Source organism: Pteronotus mesoamericanus, unplaced genomic scaffold (genome assembly GCF_021234165.1).
Source record: "Pteronotus mesoamericanus isolate MK-2021 breed Mesoamerican mustached bat unplaced genomic scaffold, CSHL_Meso_final contig_221, whole genome shotgun sequence".
NCBI lineage: Eukaryota > Metazoa > Chordata > Mammalia > Chiroptera > Mormoopidae > Pteronotus > Pteronotus mesoamericanus.
Window position 1 is genome coordinate 12,390,850 of NW_026555092.1, and position 18,725 is coordinate 12,409,574.

The 18,725-nt window shown below is 57.8% G+C and overlaps 1 protein-coding gene across 1 annotated transcript in view; it reads right to left on the reverse strand.

Annotated features, from left to right (window-relative positions):
• Positions 1 to 6,925: 6,925 nt before the first annotated feature.
• Positions 6,926 to 18,725, reverse strand: part of STK40 (serine/threonine kinase 40) — a 38,143-nt gene continuing 26,343 nt past the window's right edge. The window contains exons 7-11 of the mRNA XM_054571974.1: positions 14,471 to 14,586; positions 11,339 to 11,483; positions 11,066 to 11,185; positions 10,536 to 10,620; positions 6,926 to 9,143 (exon numbers count right to left, since the gene is read on the reverse strand). Coding sequence (XP_054427949.1) covers positions 8,925 to 9,143; positions 10,536 to 10,620; positions 11,066 to 11,185; positions 11,339 to 11,483; positions 14,471 to 14,586 — 685 coding nt within the window. The 3' untranslated portion in view covers positions 6,926 to 8,924. The remainder of the gene's footprint in view (positions 9,144 to 10,535; positions 10,621 to 11,065; positions 11,186 to 11,338; positions 11,484 to 14,470; positions 14,587 to 18,725) is intronic.

Here is an 18,725-nt window from a genome sequence, read left to right on the forward strand (position 1 = left end):
CCGCTTTTCCTCAGGCCAGACGTCCGCGCTCAGCCAGACCCTCAACCCAGGACCTGAGGGAAGGGACTGTCGTCCTCTCCTCCCAGGGCCCAGGCCTGAGTGAGTCCAGCTGGTGGAGCGCTGGTCAGCAGGGTTAATGAATGCTGGACTCAGGCTTCAAGCCAGACCCAGGCCAGCCTTGCAGAACCCAGCCTGGGGCCTCTGAGGGACTCTGTTCTGTACCAGAGTCCTCGGCATAAATGCCTTTCCCTTCTGTCTAAAGCTGCCTGTGCACAGACGTTTCCACACGGGCTCAGGGCTGTGCGTGCAACGTGTAGTGTGATCAGTGTGTGGGCCTGGGTCTTCCTGCACAGCTCCCAGCCCCGCCTTGTGGGCCCCCCTTCCTGTGCTGGGGCTGGGGTGAGGGGGAGGCTTTCTTGGCGGGAGCCTCAGGGAGGAGGAGGGAAGGAAGGGGGGAGAGGAAATTGCAGACATAGCTGAAGGCGCTGCCTGAGGCCTGTGGGCCAGTGACCCCCCTCTCTGCCCAGGCTAGAGACCCCCCACTCCAAGTCCTGAGACTGGGTTCAAGCAGAGGGCAGATCTTGATGGGAAACGGACTAGGACTAGCTCCCCTGGGGGGGCGGGAAGAGACTCCTGGGTGTCTTTGGGGCTATTTGGTCTGCTTTGTGAGGATGTGGCACAATGTCTGACCATAATCCGTATATTTGTGTGTCTATTTTTGTGTTGTATCTACTGGAGCATTTTTGTGGGGATGGACATATGTGTGTGTAAATCCATACAGCCCGACGGAGCACTCTGCCTAGCACTTTTTGGTAATGGGCGTTCAGCAGTGAACAGAACAGACACAAACCTTTGCCCTGATGGAGCTGACGCTAAGGGGGACAGGCAGACAATGCATGAGGAAGAGAACCTTGGCTGCTGCTGAGCGGTCAGAGGATGATGGAATCAGGGAACGTCATGGCGAACACCTGGGCGGCTCTGCAGGGGGCCCTCTGAGGTGAGCGCTAGGTCCCCAGGGGGGCAGCTATGCCAGCATCTGGGTGGGGCGGAGTGTTGGGCAGGAAGCATGGCCAGGGCCCTGAAGCAGAGTGTCCTGGGGTCCCTGTCCCTGCTTCAGGGGCGGAGAGGCATGAGCAGGTGACGGGGTGACCAGGAAGAGGCTGCGGGCCCTGTGGGGGAGCTCAGGTGCTGTTAGCACCACGGGGGAGCCCCTGGAGTTTTAATCAGGAAGAGTGTCATGGTGCGGTGAAGCGCTTTGGAGAGATCCCCGAGGGGCGCGGTGTGGGATGAGCCACGCAGGGTGAGAATGGAGGCCAAGCTGTGAGCAGGCCGACAAACGCCCAGGCCGGCAGGGGCAGAGGAGGTGAGTGAAGGGAGCGTCAGCAGGGCCTCCTGCATGGGATCTGGGCACAGAGGAAGAGGAATACAGGACAGCGACTCGGTATTGGACCCAGACACCCAAGGAACGCTTAGGTGGGGAGCAAGTTTTGGGCAATTCGAGTTTCATCTGAGATAGATGTCCAGGCAGAGGAATCAGACAGGCTGGCGGAGCCCTGAGGATTCTGGGCTGGAAATGTATTTGTGAGTCCTCAGCACCCAAGGTGGATCGAACACCCCGGGCAGTGGGCGAGATCACCCAGGGGGCAGGGAGAGAAGGGATCTGAAGCCTGAGTACTGGACGCTCCAACCCCGAGGGGTGTGGTGGAGGAGGAGTCAGCCAGAGAGATGAGTGGCAGGGGGCGGGGGTTGCGGGGAGCCCTGGCCAGAAGCAGGACGCCATCAGCCATGTTAAACTGGGCCGAGGGATGAAGGTGAGGCCAGGATCTGATCACTGGCTGGCATATTGGTGGGCTTCCATGGCTGTATCAACATGCTGAATGCCTGCCATCCATGGGAAGATTAGTGCGTGTTTCGTCTGTGCTTGTGGGACCGAGCCTGGGCGTTGGAGATGTGTGCCTGTGTATAACACATACACGTGTTTGTCTCCGTGTGTGCCAGCCTGGCTGTGGGGGTAGGGGGAGGGCTGTAAGATTTTTTTTTCTAATTGCTTTAAGGGCAGGTTTCATAGAAGAAATGGGGGTTAGAAATAGATAGATCTGGCTAGGTCAAGGGGAGTAAGAGATGCATTCTGGGTCTAAGGTTTTGGATATCTTTGCGTTGAGCTGTTTCGTGCATCCCTGTGCACATCCCTGGGTGCCACTACCTCCAGGCAAAGGTATGTCTGGGTTGGTGGTGGCCATGCTGGGGCGGAGGCAGTGTTGAGATCATTGCTGGTTCCTTCAGAGAGGGACACACGGCAGAGCAATGCATGTGGCCAAGCCAGGCCAGGTGGGAGAAGTGGCCGCCTTGCCCTGGAGGGTTGGAGGAAGCTGTGGGCTGTTCCTACAGGCCCTGGGGGAGATGCCCAGGGCTCTGGCCCATGTGGCCATCTGCACAGTCCATGTGACCTCCTGGCCACCTGCCTGTCTGCTTTTCTGCCTGCTTCTCCCCGCCTGCCGGCCCGTCTGCCCAGCCACCTGCTTTCCTGGAGGGCTGACGCGGATCTCTCTGCATATCTGTCACCTGCCTGGCCCCCATCCCCTCTATCCACCTGCTGATTTTCTTCCCTGTCTGCCGGCCTAGGACTGACCTGCCACCTGCCCACCTGTTCCCTTGTTGGCGGCCTCTCTACCCTCTTGTCTGTGTGTGAGACTAGAGATTAGTCACCTTGGGAGGAACAGAGAGTGATGTTAAGATGAAACACAGGAAAGACAGGCCTTGATGGGAGGTCAGAGGGCTGAGGGATCCAGAGCCTCTTGGTCCAGTGCGGGGGGCTGGCGTATTCAGGGTCTAATGCAAAGCCGACTACTCCCTCCCCTGGCAGCCAAGCTGGGGCTGGCCCTGGCTGCTCCGTGTGCCTGGCTGTTCTGTTCCTGACCCTGGGACCTCACCCCACTGTGGGGTAAGAGGCTGCCTCGGTCTTGGGTGGAGGGAAGAAGGGGACTCACTCGAGGACTCCTAAGGCGGGCCTGGTTCTCTGCCTCCTGAGCACCTGGGATGGCTGTTGGGAAGAGGGCAACGTGAGAGTTTGCGAAATGACTAAGAGTAATTGCTATTGAGTCCTGTTGCGGTACCTGGTGTAACAGTGAGAAATTGTAACCCACCCACCATTCTTTTGACATTGTTTCTGTAGGTACTGACTTCAACTAATATGTATCTTGTCAATGAACAGCATGTTTGTGTAAGAATCCTAGGAACTAACTTCGGAAGATACAAAACTTGGCCTTCAGGCATCCCAGCTCAGGGAGATTTGCTGACCTTCCACCGTGGAGCCCGGATGATGTGAAGCCAGGATGACGTGCATCCAGGATGACTAAACCCGGATGACGCACGTGGGACCATCACTGGCCTGATTGGAATGGACCATGTTTGTCTGCACGTAGAGAACTTTGCAACCCCCTCCCTTGATCTCTTTGCTCTGTTCCCCTCTCCCTCCTTATAAAAACTTCTGCCTCCATTGCGAGGGGGAGATGAGCTTTGAGATGTGAGTCCCCCATCTTCCCAGGGAGGTGGGCTTTGTGACCCGAGTCCCCGTCTTCCACGTGGCTGGCATGTGAATAAACCACTTTCCTTTATATCAGCACCTGCCCCTCAAGCACGGGCTTTCGCAGCGGGGGGCAGCCAGACCTGCTGCCAGACACTCGGGCACTCTGCTAGCTGTGGTGCTGCCTCAGCCCCTCAAGTCCTCCCAGTACCCCCGTAGTTTGTAGGGTGACTCCCATTGTAGAGAAGAGGAAGTGAGGCTCAGCAAAGTTAAGTAACATATCTGTGGTCACATGGATGTAAGGGGCAGGGCCTGAATTTGAAGCTCAGAGCCCATGCTCCCGGCTAGTCTTCCACAGGTCATGGTTCTCCACCCTGTCAGACCCAAAGCTGCGGCGTCACAATTCTCTGTATTGTTCCTTTTATGCTCCTGAAAGAAATTTATGGCTAATATACCCACCTCCACATCTGATATAAAATACATACACACATATACATATATGTGGGTCTTATAAACAAATAAGTACTTGTGAAGTGATCAACTGTGGGGAAGGCGACAGTTAATGAATGCAGATTGACACTTGAGATACTGTGGAGGTGTTGGTGTCTGGAACAATGAAGAACTTTTGGTAAAATTCTGACCAAAACAGAGTACACATCCCTCTGCTCTACACAGTAGTTGCATTCCCCGAAAATTCAGTCTGCATTATGTATACACAAGTCCTTCGTGTTTACGTATACAGTGGAGTTAGATTCTTGGCTCTGGCGATTATAAACAAGTTTTCACTCATGTCATGCAGGATGTGGCATCTGCCTTCCTTGTGGGGTTGTCTGGAATCCCTGGCTCCCACCCTCTAATGCCAGCAGCATTGTGATGACCAGCGCCCAAGTTCCCCACCCCCACATAGACACCGAGTAGATTCTTGACCTTCTGGAGCTGAACAGTGTATTTGGGGAGACAGGTGTAATCGATAGTCAAATAGATGATCTAATGATTAAGCACAATGAAGAAGAGTAACGCAGGGTAAAGGGGTTAGAGGATGCCAGGTGAACAGGGTCAGGGAAGGCCTTTCCGAGGAGGTGAGTTTTGAGCAGAGGGAAGTGAGGGAGGGAGCCATGCAAATATGTGGGGAAGAGATTTCTAGAGAGAGTAGCCAATGAAAAGGCCTCGTGGTGGAAGCTGTGCTTGGTTTGGTCAGAATCAGCATGGAGGCCTGTGTGGCTGTGACCCCAGGGTGAAGGGTGAGGGGCTGAGAAGTTAGAGAGGAGGCCAGTTTCGCGCGTGGGGTAGAGCTTTCTAAGCCTCAGACAGGCTTCTGGGTGTTGTCCTGTGTGAGACAGAAGCCATCAGAAGGGTGTAAGTAGGAGAGGGAAAAAAAATCCAATTTTAAAGGGCTCACTCTTGCCCTGGCTGGTGTGGCTCAGTGGATTGAGTGCTGGCCTGAGAACAAAAAGGTCGCCAGTTGATTCCCAGTCGGGGCACATGCCTGGGTTGCGGGCCAGGTCCCCAGTTGGGGGCGTGTGAGATGCAACTGATCATGTTTCCCTCACACATTGATGTCTCTCTCCCTCTCTCCCCGTCTCTCTAAAAATAAATAATTTTTTTTTAAAGGCTCATTCTGGCTGCTGTGTGGCCGGTCTGTCACAGGGGACAAGGAGGCCAGGAAGCTAAGAGAATGGGGCTCAGATCTCAGACAGGCGGTGGCAGGGAGCTGAGGGAAGCGGCCAACAGGACATGGGGCGTGGAGAGAGGGAGAGACATCAGATCACAGCTGACTTGGCTTAGGGGCCTGAATAAGTTAGCCACGGAGAGAGGCGCCATTCCCTCACTTCCTTTCCCACTGCAGGCAGCTGGGCAGCCTGGCTGGCTTCTCTCTGAAACTGCTCCCCCTGAGCACAGCGGAGACCAGGCAGCGGCTACAACTGATGGAAACTTCTCAGTTCTTGTTTGACTTCTCAGGAGCATAGGATGCTGTTGATCACACCCATGTTTCTGGTCCTTCTCCCTGCTTTTACTTCGGGGGCTCACAATAAGAACTGGTAAAAAGTGACCTAAGAAGTTCTGTTCAATAAACCAACAGTTGTGGCATGTGACCGGCATGCCAGGCTGGCTCTACATGCCAAACACAGTCCCTGCCTGCACGCAGCCTGCTCTCTTGGGTGTTGCTGAATATACGCCTGACACAGGGAGGTGCTTAGGGGGCACCATGCACAGGACAGAGGCTGATCTGGTGGGGGGACAGGGGGGTGGCTGAAAATGGAGACAGGCCCAGGGCGGCAGCCGGAAGAGCCCGAGATTGACGGTGCTGGGCGGGCTGTGAGGGCCCCTTCTGGTGGTGCCTCCAGGACAGCTCAGCCTATGTGGTATGGGCGAGATGGAACTGGCAAAATTCCTATTGATTTGGGAGTGGCCAGGAAGATGCGGAGCCACGTGGATGCTGGGGTGGGGGTGGGGCTGTCGGGTGAAGGTGGGGACAAGGGGCCTGGGAGTCTGCCCTGAAGCCTTTGCAGAGAACCAGGGCCTTCTCACATCCTGGAGAGATGCCACCCCTCTGGCCGTGTGGACACTTGACTGGGACAGGGCTCCTCCTGCATGGCCCTCTGCCCCTTTTATGACCTGGGCCTGCGCGGGGTTCCTGGACACAAAGCTTCAGCCTGGCCTGTGGTGTGTCTGGAGAGGGACCAGCCTACCTTCGGCTTCGCTGCTCCAGTGCTCGGTCTGCAGTCTAAATTTAAGTAAAGGAAGGAAGGAATGAAAGGAAGGAAGCCCCTTGGCTTCCTCGTGAGGGGAGGGAAGGAGCAGACGATTCAGGAAAGGGCCTGGCCTGGCCCTTATTACCCCAGCTGCCCCGGATGGGCATGCGGGCACAGGGACGCCCTCTCTCTGGCCAAGCTCTCCCCGCACCACCTGGGGGCTTGGCAGGGGCTAGAGGACCAATACTCAGCAGTTAGCAGCTGCTCTGGGACACCCCCTTCCTGCACAGGTCTGGGCTGAGCTGAGCCAAGCGGGGAGTTCCCTCTCCCGGCACTTAGGGGGAGGCTGGACCTGCCCACCTGGGAGACTACTGGGGCGTTCTGGCCCCTCCCCCATGCAAGACAGTGACAGCGTGTGGCTGGCTGGCTGCCCACCCAGCTGTGGGGGGGGGGGGCGGGCTATCCAGTGCACCTGGCGGGAGAGCCCAGAGTCGCAGGAACCCTGCCCTGCCAGGCTGGGACGGGAGGGGGCCGGGCTGGTGGAGACGCAGCTGAGGCGGGCAAGAAGAGCAGACGCACAGGCCACGGTGGCTCCAGAACAGGAAGTTTTATTGCTGACATGCAGGAAGAGTCCCCATGTAGTACAAAAATATGTCTTTATACAAATTTTTTTGTGACTTTTTGTTTCTTTACAATTGGACTTCTCTCAGCATGTGACACTCAGTGAGGGCAGACCCAACCTCCTCTCATTTGCTTTGCTGGAAATGTAATCAGACGCACGGGTTGACCTTGGAAGGGACCTCTGTCTGATAGGGCTTTGCAGACCTGGAGGATATTGCTTTTTTCAGGAGGAGAAAGACCACGTGTGGCGAGCAGGCCCGGAGGGTCTGGGCAGGCTGCTGGGCAGGGGGCGCAGCTGAGCCCCTCACAGGAGGACAGTCACCGGGGCTGGGAGCCCTAGGCCGGACTGCACTGCTACTCCCTTAGGAGACTTTTTTTTGAAATAAATATAGAAAAGAGGACATCCCTCAACCCCATAGCATGAGACCCTGGCTCTCGGTGGCCAGGCAGCTGACAGAGGCAGAGCTTGGTGCTCAGGGGGAGTAAGTGCTGGGCTCAGGCGGGCTCCCTCGGACCCACTGAGGCAGAGGCATGAGGCGCCCAAGTGCTGGGAAGGGGTGTGGGGAGGAAGGGATGTGGGTGGCCCTGCTACTGCTGGCAAGAGGTGGCCCCATTTTTTCCAGATGGGGAAACTGAGGCACAAGGAGGTTTGGGAACTTGCCCAAAGTCACTCACAGTGAGTCAGCTTTTGGGGAGGGGGCAGCTCACACTGGGAAACAAGGTCACACAGACCTTGCTCACCTTCCCACGGGGGAGCTCAGACAGGCAGGAAGGGCGAAAGGGCCCAGGGCTGCCTGGAGGGGAACACTTGGCCTTTCTGAGGGGAACTGGGGAGCGAGGGGGGGGGAGGGAAGGTCTTTGCTTGGCACTGGGTGGGGCCAAGTCCAGTGAGGGAGCATGGGAGGAGAGGGCGTTCTGGTGAGAACAGCATTTCTGGCAAGACGGGCATCCACTTCAAAATCTCGGCTCAAAAAGGGCAGCAGGGCTGTTCTCAAACCAGACACGGCCCCCCAGCTCCTACAAGTCTTCCCACAGGCCCCGCAGCCCCAGGAGGGGCTCCGGCCGGGGTGCCCTAGGAGAGACACCACATCTATCAGGGGGCAAAGGTCGGAGGGGCGATGTCCCCACCGCTCTCTGGCACAGAGAGGGGTGCGGGGAGTGAGAGGGTGTGCAAACAGAGCCCACCTGTCGGCGGCCAGCCCAGCACGCCCCTCCCCAGCCCGACCGGCACCTCTTTCACATCTATGTCAGCGTCACCTCGGTACCGTGGGGAGGGGTGGAGGAGACCGGGGTTAATGCGAGTACACAGCACCTCAGAGAAGCGACTGAGATGAGAAAAAGAACCAAGTCGCGAAAGGCCCCCCCGCCCGTCACCAGAAACAAGGAGGGACTGGTGGGCTGGAGGTGGAGAGGGGCTGGCAAGAAGGGGCTTTCTGAGCCTCGGTGTGGGGAGGAGGGGGCCCATCTCTGGGCTGTGGCCTCCCTGCTGTCTAGCCAGGCTTGGGGCAGGGAGTGGCCATGGGCCGAGCCACCTGGTGATGGGAGGGAAGTTGGTTTCAGTATAAAAATAAATATATTTGAATTCCGCTTAAGATGAGGTGAAGGTTTCCCAAAGCTTGGACTGAGGAACCTGGGGTTAGAAGGGGAGGGAGGAAACTGACCATGGGAGGGGCCGGGGAGTGGGCATTCGTTCTGGGAGCCGGCAGCGAGCTGCACTTCAGCTTATTTGGACTGTGGGGAGCAGCTGCCTGGCCAGGCGGCTGGGTGGGCTCCTCCTCCTCCTCCTCCCTCTCACTCAGTCCAGAGACAGCATGGTTAAAGAGACAGAGGTAGATTAAAACGTCATGATTAAAAGCAGATTAGTTATCTAGGCTTCTCAGATTAAAAAAACCAAACAATCAAGCAATCATTCCAAAAGGTAGCTTTGTGGTACCTCTGCTGACCCCATGTGTGACCTGGGCTGTCCCTGCCTGTCCCTGTGGCAGCCTGGGAGAGAGTTCCGCACTCCAGGGCCCAGCCCCAAGCCGGGGGTTGGCTGCGGGCCGGGAAGAGGTGGTGGGTGGAGCTGGCACCCCGGCCTGAGGCTGCTATTTCCGCAGGCAGCGCTGTGCCAGGATGGCTGCGTCCAAGGGGTTCATGGGCTGCGCGTCGTGGCCCAGCCGGCGCACGAGGGGCGCGCTGCCGAACTGCCGCTTGGGCACCCAGCTCCGGGCCTCGTGTATGGAGCTCTTCTCCTCGGCCAGCAGCAGCTGCTGCCGCATGTAGTTCTCAAACTCGTACTGGGAGCACTCCTCTGTCACCTTCGCCTTCGCGGCAGAGGGAGAGAGACAAGACAAATGGAGAGTGAGACAGTGTCCAAGGTGGAAAGAGAAGAGCAGGGGTGTCAGACTGACTGGCTCCAGGGTGCCATGCCCTTGGACCTCCCCACCTAGCTGGGTGGCAGAGCGTCTGGGTCCCTGAAGCCCTCCAGCCAACCTGGACCTCGCTCCGCTGGCCGTCCCCTTCCTACATCACTGACCTTGGGAGCTGTCACGTTACCTCCCTAGCTTCCTTGCCTGTGAGGTGGGGCAGTAATGTCCTCTCAGAGGTTATTGACGGCCCTGGCAGACCCAGTGCAGGGCCAGTGTTAAAAGACAGGCCCGGGGCTGGCGTGCTCGGCACCTGGGCAACCGTATTCTCTTATCTTGCTTCACGCTAAGCCCCCAGAGTGGCCCAGGCAGGCAGTAATGAACTGAAGGGTAGGTCCCTGTGTTAATCAGCAGAGTGGAAAAGCCGGGCTATGGAATCAGATTTGGGTTCAAGGCTCAACTCCACTACTTCCAAGCTGTGTGACTTTGGGAAATTTATTTTACCTCTCTGAACCTCAGTTTCCTTTTGTGAAACGAGGATAAGAACAAAGGCTACACAAGACTCAATGTGATGTGCTGGGGTGGGTATTCCTGTGCACTAGTGAGGGTTATTTTTAGCTGCTCAGCAGTCCTGGGACAGTGGGAGCTGGGGTGTAGGGCGTGGGGCTCCATTCTCAAGGGCCAGGCTGTGGTCCCAGGCCGGGGCCTCCTGGCCCTACCTGCCCAGGGCTTGCTGTGAAATTCTAGGGAGGGCCAGAAAGGGAAGTGACAGTCTCTCCCAAGGGCTTGGCCGAGCTCTGCCCTCCAGGGGGCACCCTAAGATCACCTAGTAGCTGCAGTCTAGAGCTCAGTCTCAGTCTCTGCTCCCACCCTGGGCCCAGCACTTTCTCCAGTGCAGGGAACAGGAGAGAAAACTGGGAGAGAATGAATCATCTGAAAAATGAAAAGCAGGAAGGTTGAAAGAGAACCCTGTGAGTCAGAGGGGCAGAGAAATGCGATCGTTTAAAGGGCCAACATGTGGCAGAGCACTTGGGCAGGAAGAGGAAGCTGAGAGGGGCCCAGGCTGGGCCACTGCGAGGCCTCCCGCTGTGGGGCCTCCACCTCATCCGGCCCACGGCCCTCTCCCCTCTCTCCGGCCACAGAACTGCCAACTGAGCCAGGCCCAGGCAGGCCCCAGGGAACGCAGGGCCAGCACTAAGGCTCCCTTTCCCACTTCAAGAGCTGGGGACAAAGCTGAGAAGGCCCTGCTGCCTGCTGGGCGCTGCCGCCTCTGCCCCTGCCCCACCTGCCCTCCCCGGAGGCTGGCCCCGCAGGACTCGGGTAGCGGCCGGCCTGGCCTTCCCAGCTCACCTCCTGGGAGCTGTCTGCATTGCCCATTTGGTCGTCGATGTCAGGAACCACTTGCAAAGGCCCGCTCAGGGAGGACAGGGACTGCCTGCAGGGGAGGCAGCCGTGTCAGATTGGCCCCAGGCAGCCCGCAGCCCCCGCTCCCCAGGGAGGCCAGGTCCCCACTGCTCTAAGCCTTAGCTGGAGCCACCAGACCTGGGGTGAGCCCCGGCTCGGCCCCTTCCTGACATGATCAACTCTGCTTCTCCAAGCAGAGTTCTCTCATCTGGTAAGGGGGGACAGCTTCTACAATTTCGCAGGCTGTTACAGGGACTCAATGAGATAATGCCCTTCCATCCCTGGCACTGATGGGCAGGCAGGGGGTGCTAGCCTAGATGCTGAGGGCTGCCGGTCCTTCCTGATCTTGCCCACGGGGAAAGTCTAGAAATCCGACCCTGCCTGGCAGAGCAAGAGGTCCACCCTCAGGCTTCTTTCCTGGTAGGATGGGCAGTGCCTATGGGGGAGCAGACCCCGCCCTGCGCCAGCCCACTAACCACGATGCGATGATGGCACTGAGGGCCTCCAGGACGTCGGCGGCGGCCAGGCGCTGCTGGGGGTCGAGGACCAGCAGTTTCCGGATGAGACACACGGTGCTCTCAGACACCCGCCCGTCCCTGATGCAGGAGAGGAGAGGGAGAGGGCTCAGGTGGGGTGGGCTGGTGCTGGGTCTCAGACCCAGGACTCCAAGCCTCACTGCGTGGTTCCTGCCCCTTGAGCCTGAATGGCTGGGCCTCCCGCCCCTCCCTCCCCAGGGAGGCAGGACTCACTCCGGGATGGTGTACTCGGCGGCCTTGATCTTGCGGAAGAGCTCCTGCGGGATGCTGTCGTAGAAGGGGAACTGGCCGTAGAGCATGGTGAAGAGCACCACACCCAGGGCCCACATGTCACTCGGCTTGCCCCGGTACGGCCGGCCTGCGGGACAAGGATGTATGCACTTAGCACAGGGTCGGGAGAGAGAACGGCCCTGGGACCCCCTCAGCTTGCCAGCTACCTGCCTGAGACCCTACCCTGGGGACCCCTCCACCTGCCACCCTCAATTTCGGTCTTCTGCCCCGCTTCCTCCCAGAGGAAGCCACACTGGCTCAGTCCTGGTAGCTTTTACTCATGCTGGTCCCTGCCCTGCTCTGCAGAGCACCCCCCGCCCTCCCCCACCCCCCGCTCAGGTGTGCCTCCTGCCTCTTCCTCCACCAGATCGTGAGCTCCTGGGCACCAGGCCTGCTCTCTGGCCCCGGCCCCCAGCAGAGCGCCTCACAGAGCAGGTGGACAACGTACATGTGGAGCTAACAGCCTCTGGACAAGTCAGCCACAACCCCATCACTATACCCTCCTGGCACCTGGCACCATCTGTAAGGACCTCTGTCTTTGTCGGTCTGTCTATTCCCTGTCTCCCCCACTGGAAGGCAAGTCCTCACACACAGATGCCATTCCGCTTTGCTCACTGCTGAGCCCAGTGGCTGCCTAGCATGGACTCTCACTTGCTAAGTGAATGACTGACCAGTTAAGTAAACTCTGTTCTAGCACTGGCAGAAACACTTTGTTTGTTTTGGGGAAGAAACACTTTTATCTCATGAAATCTCACCACAATTCTATGAATTAGATGTTTTCTGTTTTTCCAAAGAGGAAGATGAAGCCCAGGGATGTGATTTGTCCAGGATCACACAGCTGTCTGAAAAGCCCTGCTCCTCCTATTTCCAGGGAGATCCACTGTCCACCCGTCGGCAGCTAAGCTCCTCCCACATGCCAGCCGCTGCCTGGCCTGCTCCAAACGGAGGGCACGAGGATGCCACCAGCCCTCCGAAAGCCCCTGCTGCCCAGTCCCTGGGGCCACACCCCATCTGGCACACCAGCAGGCTCCGCAGCAGCTGGGTCTCTGAACATAACTCAACTCTCCACCGTGTGCAGGAGACTGCTGGCACCAGGCAGCGCCTGGACAACTGGTCCCAGAGCCTCCTGGGTGGCTGAAGATGCCTCTGGGGTGGGGGATGCTGGTTCGTAAGGGCTCACCGGGCCCACTGAGGCTCAAGCAGCCTCAGGGGGCAGGAGTGTGCCTGGAAGTGCTGTTTCAGGCCTTGGCTTTTGCCTTCAGAAGGCACCATGGACCCCCTTCACCGAGCCTGTGACTTCATCTCTAAATGGGGACGAGGAGATGCCGATCTCGCGAAGCTGCTGTGGGGAGCGACTTGGCCCTGGCCGGTGCACAGGTGGCTGTGCAGAGATGAGCGTCTGCCCAGCTCTCCCCAAGGCGGCACGGCACCTGACCTTTTCCAACCCCCCAATGGCAAAGAGCAGCGTGGGGGCCCGTGCAGCTGACCTCTCCCCACAGACCTCGTTCCACCGAGCAGGGTAACCAAGAGTCCCTGGGCCACTGCGCTCAGCTCTGTACGGCTCCGCAGAAGGTACCACCTCTCCTGCAGCAGTGGGAAGGTGGTCCCTCCGAGATGAGGTGGGAGGGGGGCTGCAGCCAGCCTGCACCGGCCCATGCGGAGGGTCAGGGGCTTCTGCCCCGACCTCGGGGCAGGGATGGACGGCTGCCTCCGGCAGGTAATCGCTTGCAGGGGCTCTGTCAGCCTTCCCTGCATTTTGGCTTCTGAGTAAACACTAAACTTCAAGCTTTCCTTCTAGTAAGGATGAAGCCAGCTCATGTTTACTAAGCCAGACACTAAGTTAAGGCCTCATTTAATCCCAATGAAGTAGGGCCTACTATCAGCCCAACTTTAAAGATTAGAAAACTGAGGCCCAGAGAGGGTAGTGACTTTTGCAAGGTCACAGAGCTGTTACCCAGAGCACAAACCCTGCGAGGGCGAGACCGACGCCTTCCCACAGCCCCCGTGGAGGTCCCGGCTGTGCTTGGCGCACAGGATGAATGAAGCAGCAGGTCTGGGGTCAGAACCTGTGTGCAGGGCTTGTACTTGATCACCTCACTTCACCCTGTTAACAATGTGGGGAGCAGGACTGCTTCCATGTGGGGAAAGAGGACCTGAGAAAGGGGGTGAAGGCCAAGTCACATTAGCTACGACTTTGGACAAAAGAATTGATTTCTCTGGGCCTCGGTTTTCTCATCTGTAAAAAAGGAGCTTCAAATATTTACCTCACAAGGCAGCTGTGTGCTTTTAAACAGATAATATATGTCATGCTCAGCACAGTGCCTGGTACTTAGAAACATAATCAGTAGTTAATAACTACATGATCGCCTTATTTATTTTGCGTATTACCCGTCCCAGCCCCACTGGAAACTCAGCTCCCCTTCCATGGAGGCAGCCATGTTTGTCCGCCTGTTACTGCCATATCCAAAGTGTCTTGGACAGAGCCTTGCACACGGCAGGCCCTTAGTAGGTAAATACAAGCAGAATGAATGAATGAACAAATGTCTTCGGAATGCAAATTTCATCGTGCCACACTCAGTGAAGGGTCCGTTCAGTGGCTTCTTTTTGCACTTGAAATACAAGATGACGTTTCTCAGTAAGGCCATTAGGCCTTTCGTGGCCTGGGCCCACTCACCTCTCTGGCCTTGAACCAAGTTCACTTTCTGAGCAGCAGCCACAGGGCCCTCCGGTCGGCTCTCCTCAAGTGTGCTGTGCCGCCTCCACCTAGTCACACACCCCAGTGATCCCCGCTTACCCGTACTATCCCAGCTCAAACGTCACTTCTGCAGGGAAGTCCTTCAAGTGCCCCGTATTTACACTCACAGAAATCTTTCCTGCCAAGCACTAACCCCAGAAGGTAATTAAACATGTACTAATGGGACCATTACTGTCTTCATCCTCCGTAAGACCTGGAGGGACAGTGCTGGTTTGAGCCACCGCTGAAGCCCACAGACAGGGTTTGCTGAATGAAGGAACTGCTGCGGCGCCTGACCGTGTGGTGGCCGGGGGCCCGCTGCCAGCTCACACTGCACGTACCGCTGAGCACATCTGGACTGATGTAGGCGGGGCTCCCCCTCTGGTCCTTCAGCAGGTCCCCCTCGCTCACGAGATGCTTCCCGAGGCAGAAGTTGGTGATGGTTATCCGGTGTGTCCTGGGAGCGGGAGGCAGAGAGGGAACACATCCTGGTGTCTGTCCCCACGGGCACCCCTGCTGCCCTCACCTCTTGTCTGGGGAGCACAGAAATTACGCCTACATCTTCCTGCTCCCCTGGCCCTCCCTGCTTTCCCCATGGCTATGGGGGAGGCGCTTGGGGTCTGACTCTGGCCAGTTGATCACCCTCATTGCCACCTGCTGAGCTGTCCAAGCAGGGATCAGAGTTGCTCTGAGCCTGTGTTTCGGGAACGCTGCCCTGAACCTGCCACCCTAGCTGAGTCTTTGGGGGGACAGCTTAGGGCTTAGAACAACTTGCAGAGAGTCCCCAAACGACCTCATATAATGTCTAGACTGGGAGTGGCCAGGGATTTAGTTTAATTCCCTCATTTACACAAGAGGAAAAGGTCCAGCAGAGTTTGGATTCCTGCCCTTGGGCGCCACTGTTGTCTCCCTTTGCCAACTGCTATCTGTCGTTATCAATCCATGTCACTGGTAGCCCTAAAAGCTAACGTGTACCGAGCACCTCTTAAGTGCAGGCCTCAGTGCCTGGTGTGGACTGTTTCTATCCACCCTCATAACAGGCCAGGAGGGATTTCACGGGTGATGCAACTAAGGCACAGAGAAGTGAGGGGATGTGTCTAGGGTCACACAGCTAGTATGCCCTGGGCCTGTCTGACCCCAGGGACTGCCACCTGGACGGACACCACCAGGGCGCCCACTGTGTTCCTGGATAGTACCCAGCCCCTGACTTTCCCTCCCTCTCCATCAGAGCTGACTCACTCTGTGCCTTGTCCTTTAAATTCTGCCCTGACCTAGAAAACCATGGAATCCCCCATCGGAGAGTTATGGCTGAGAGCAGCTTTGGGCTCTGATCCTTTTTAGGAGGCTCACAATGTGAGCAAAAGGAAGTGGCCCAGAGAGGACACCTTACATCACCCTGGGGGCGGGGCAGAGGTGGGGCGGGCAGGCCCCCTACCAGCGACCCAGGAAAGGTGCCTTTGCCCCGCAGGGGACGGCCAGTGAGGAAGGGTGCTTCTCCGTCCACAGACGAGCAGGGGTCACTGTCCAGCCCCTGTATGCTGGCTGGCAGAGAAGCCAGGGAGGATGGCAGGAAGGGAAGCCACACAAGGGACCTCGGGCCACCCCTCAAGGGTGTAGAGGAGGGTGGGCTCAGAGGCGCAGGTTATGTGGGGTTGAGGGTGGAATTCCCCAGAAGCTGCGTCCAAGAGGCTCCCAGGGCCCTTCAGCTATCGGGAAATTCTGCTGGCATAGGGCTTGGTGCAAAACAAAGGCCAGTCTGTCCTCTGCATTCCCAGTGGAAATGCCGACTCCCCTCTCCGCACAGGCCCGCCTGGTCATATGCCACACAAATCAGGCTGGTGGCCCCCGGGGTGGCTGGAGCCCGAAGAGGCCGGCAAAGGGTCTTGGCCAAGGATCATGGCACGTCAAGAGGTGGACTGCTCCAGCTCTGAACTGCCCACTGATGGTCCTGCCCGTGAAACAGGTCAGCCTCTCAAGTGCAAGGTCCCCAGAGTGCAGAAGCACCGCATGTCCCCACCTGCCCCCTGGCTCAGAGGTAGCCATAACAGCTGGCTGTGCATCCTGCTGGGGTTCTCTGAGGCTGGCCATACTGGGAAGAGCACCACTCAGGGAGAGTCTGGTGGGCCTGCGAGTCAGATTCTTGGGTTCCAATCCTGGCTATGCTACTTCCTGGCCGTGTGGTCCTGGGCATGTTATTTAATATCTTGCCAAACCCCAATTTCTTCATCTGCTAATAAAATGGAAAATATTAGCACCTAACTCCCAGGACTGTGTTAGGATTTAATCTCAGGGAAAACACTGAGCCCAGGGCCTGGTGAACAGTCACTGATTATTCACTGCTAACTGGGATTAGCATGCCGTCCTCACAGTGGGCAGAGGCTACCAATGGGACACCCTGGGAAAGACACCCTGTCTGAGGTGGTGGGAGAGAGGTGCCCCATGGTGAGCACAGGCCCTAGAGCACATGTGCTAGTGTGGCTGAGCGTTGCACTCAACTCTGCAGCAGGACCTGCCAGCCCTGTGCGCATGGGGCAGGGAGGTTGGGGGAGAGGGTGGTACTGGTAGAAAACGCGCCCAGACTCTGCAGGGCTGGGCACAGGGTCCACTTGGCTTGCACTGCTCTGCCCACCTAGGACCCTGGAGTCTCTCCCATAGGAAACCACATGGTCAGCTCCAAGACCTCCTGAAGCCTGGCAACACTCCCTGGTCCAGCCACCACCTCCCAAGTTGGCTGGGCGGCACACAGATCCCTGGGAGCCCAGACCCCCCAGGCTCATCCTGGCAGGAGGGGGTAAGGGAAGTGTGAGATGGAGGGAGGGAGCTCTGTGTCAGCAGGATCCGCTCGGAGTGAGTCACTCTTTAGCTATGGCCCTTTGGGCTACCACAGTGTTTTTCTCCTTTTCTAGGAACTTGATGTGCAACTTGTCTACCCAAAGAGAAAGGAGGAAGAGGAACCCACAGCAAACCTCACATAACCTCAAAAGGGGATTTCAGATTTCAGCCCTGGCCTTTCATCCAAGGCAGGGTGAACTTGTCATTGCAGCTGCCTGGCTAACACTGCTCCCGGCTCCCTCCCCGGGGAGCAGTCTGTTCTGCTCTGAGGACTAGACAAGGCCTCCAGCTGGTCCGCCTGCCCTCCAGCTGGAGTTAGGGCCTGGCCCGAGGGGCAGGAAGGGGCTGGAGCTCCTCCAGGCTGACTGGGAAAGGGAGGAGAGGGGTGGGCCCTGGGCATGCGCAAAGCAGCCCTGGATACCCAGTGTGGACCTCTCGGCACCACACCACCCTGCCCCTTTCCAGAACAGCCATGACTAAGTGAGAGGTGGCCAGCACATCCAACTGCTCCAACACATAAAGGGGATCATCAGGTTAAAGGAGTGCAGTCAAGATGCAGGGTCTGGATGAGGCGCTGGTGCTCTGTAGTCCAAGGAAAACGCACGCATGCACACACCAGCTGCTGCAGCTACACTGGTGTTACTCAAGGGAGCTGTGACCTTCTGACTACTTTCCCAGACCCGAGAGGTCCTAGAGAAGTGAGAGGTGGAAGCAAACCGACCCTGGAGACAAAGAGGCCTGGGGCACTGGGGTCATGACAGGGCAGAGCCCTGAGTGCAAGTTCCCCTAACAGCCTCAAGGGTGTCATTAGTGTCAGTGAGCGGCTCTGTGGAAGGCTGCAGAGGACGTGGGCTCTGCAGCCATGTGGACGTAAGTGCTCAAAAAATGTGCCCTCTCTCAGTGAACAGTGAGCCTGAAGTCCAGAGCAGGGTGGTGATGGACCCAGCGTCCCACACAGGGCCGGGCTGAGTCTCCCACGCTACAGCACTCTGCCCTCTGACACCTGCCCTCCTCCTGCATTTCAGGGCCGGGCGCCCACCACAGCGTCCTCGGCCACTCAACACACGGCGGGCCTCATCCCCAGAGGGAAGCAAGGGTACAGGCCCTGGCTGCTCCGGCGTGGGGGCGCACTGACGATGGGCCAAAGCCGGTGGGGCAGTTTCCTGTCCTGGCCAGTATCGGCAGAAAGGCACAACCTCGCCCCTGCGCACAGAAGAGGACAGGAGAGCTCAGGAGTGTTGGGTGTCGAGCAGCTTTGCCATGCATGAATGAGTTGATCAGGGAATAAATAATCCAACAAACTCTCAGGTCTCAAGGGTAACTAAAGGGCAGTGCTAGGCTGTGAGCCAGGTCTGAGCCCCAAGTCCAGCTCCTCTGGGCTTCCCTAACTCTCTCGGGTGTTTCTGTTTCCTTCTCTCCTCCCCACTGAGCACAACTGGGTCAAGCTGGCAAATCTTGACTCGTCCTTCATGAATCTACCTGGGCTGAATCACTTCCCCACTCTCCAGGCCTCTGCACACTAGTCCTCAATATGGTGAAGGGTGCTTGCTGGTTGGTGTCCCACCGCAGTGTGTGCCGGGAGACAGGCAGAGCCGCAGGGGTGGGAGCGGGGGAGAGGCTCATGAGCGGGGGGCTAGGCGGGTGAGCCCTGTGTTTCTCAGACCATGGTGTATAGAGTGAGCCCTCTTCCCATCAGCCCTGGGCCCCTGCATGGTTGGTGTACCTGTACTGCTGCCCCAGATCACTTGGAAGGGGCCCAGACCC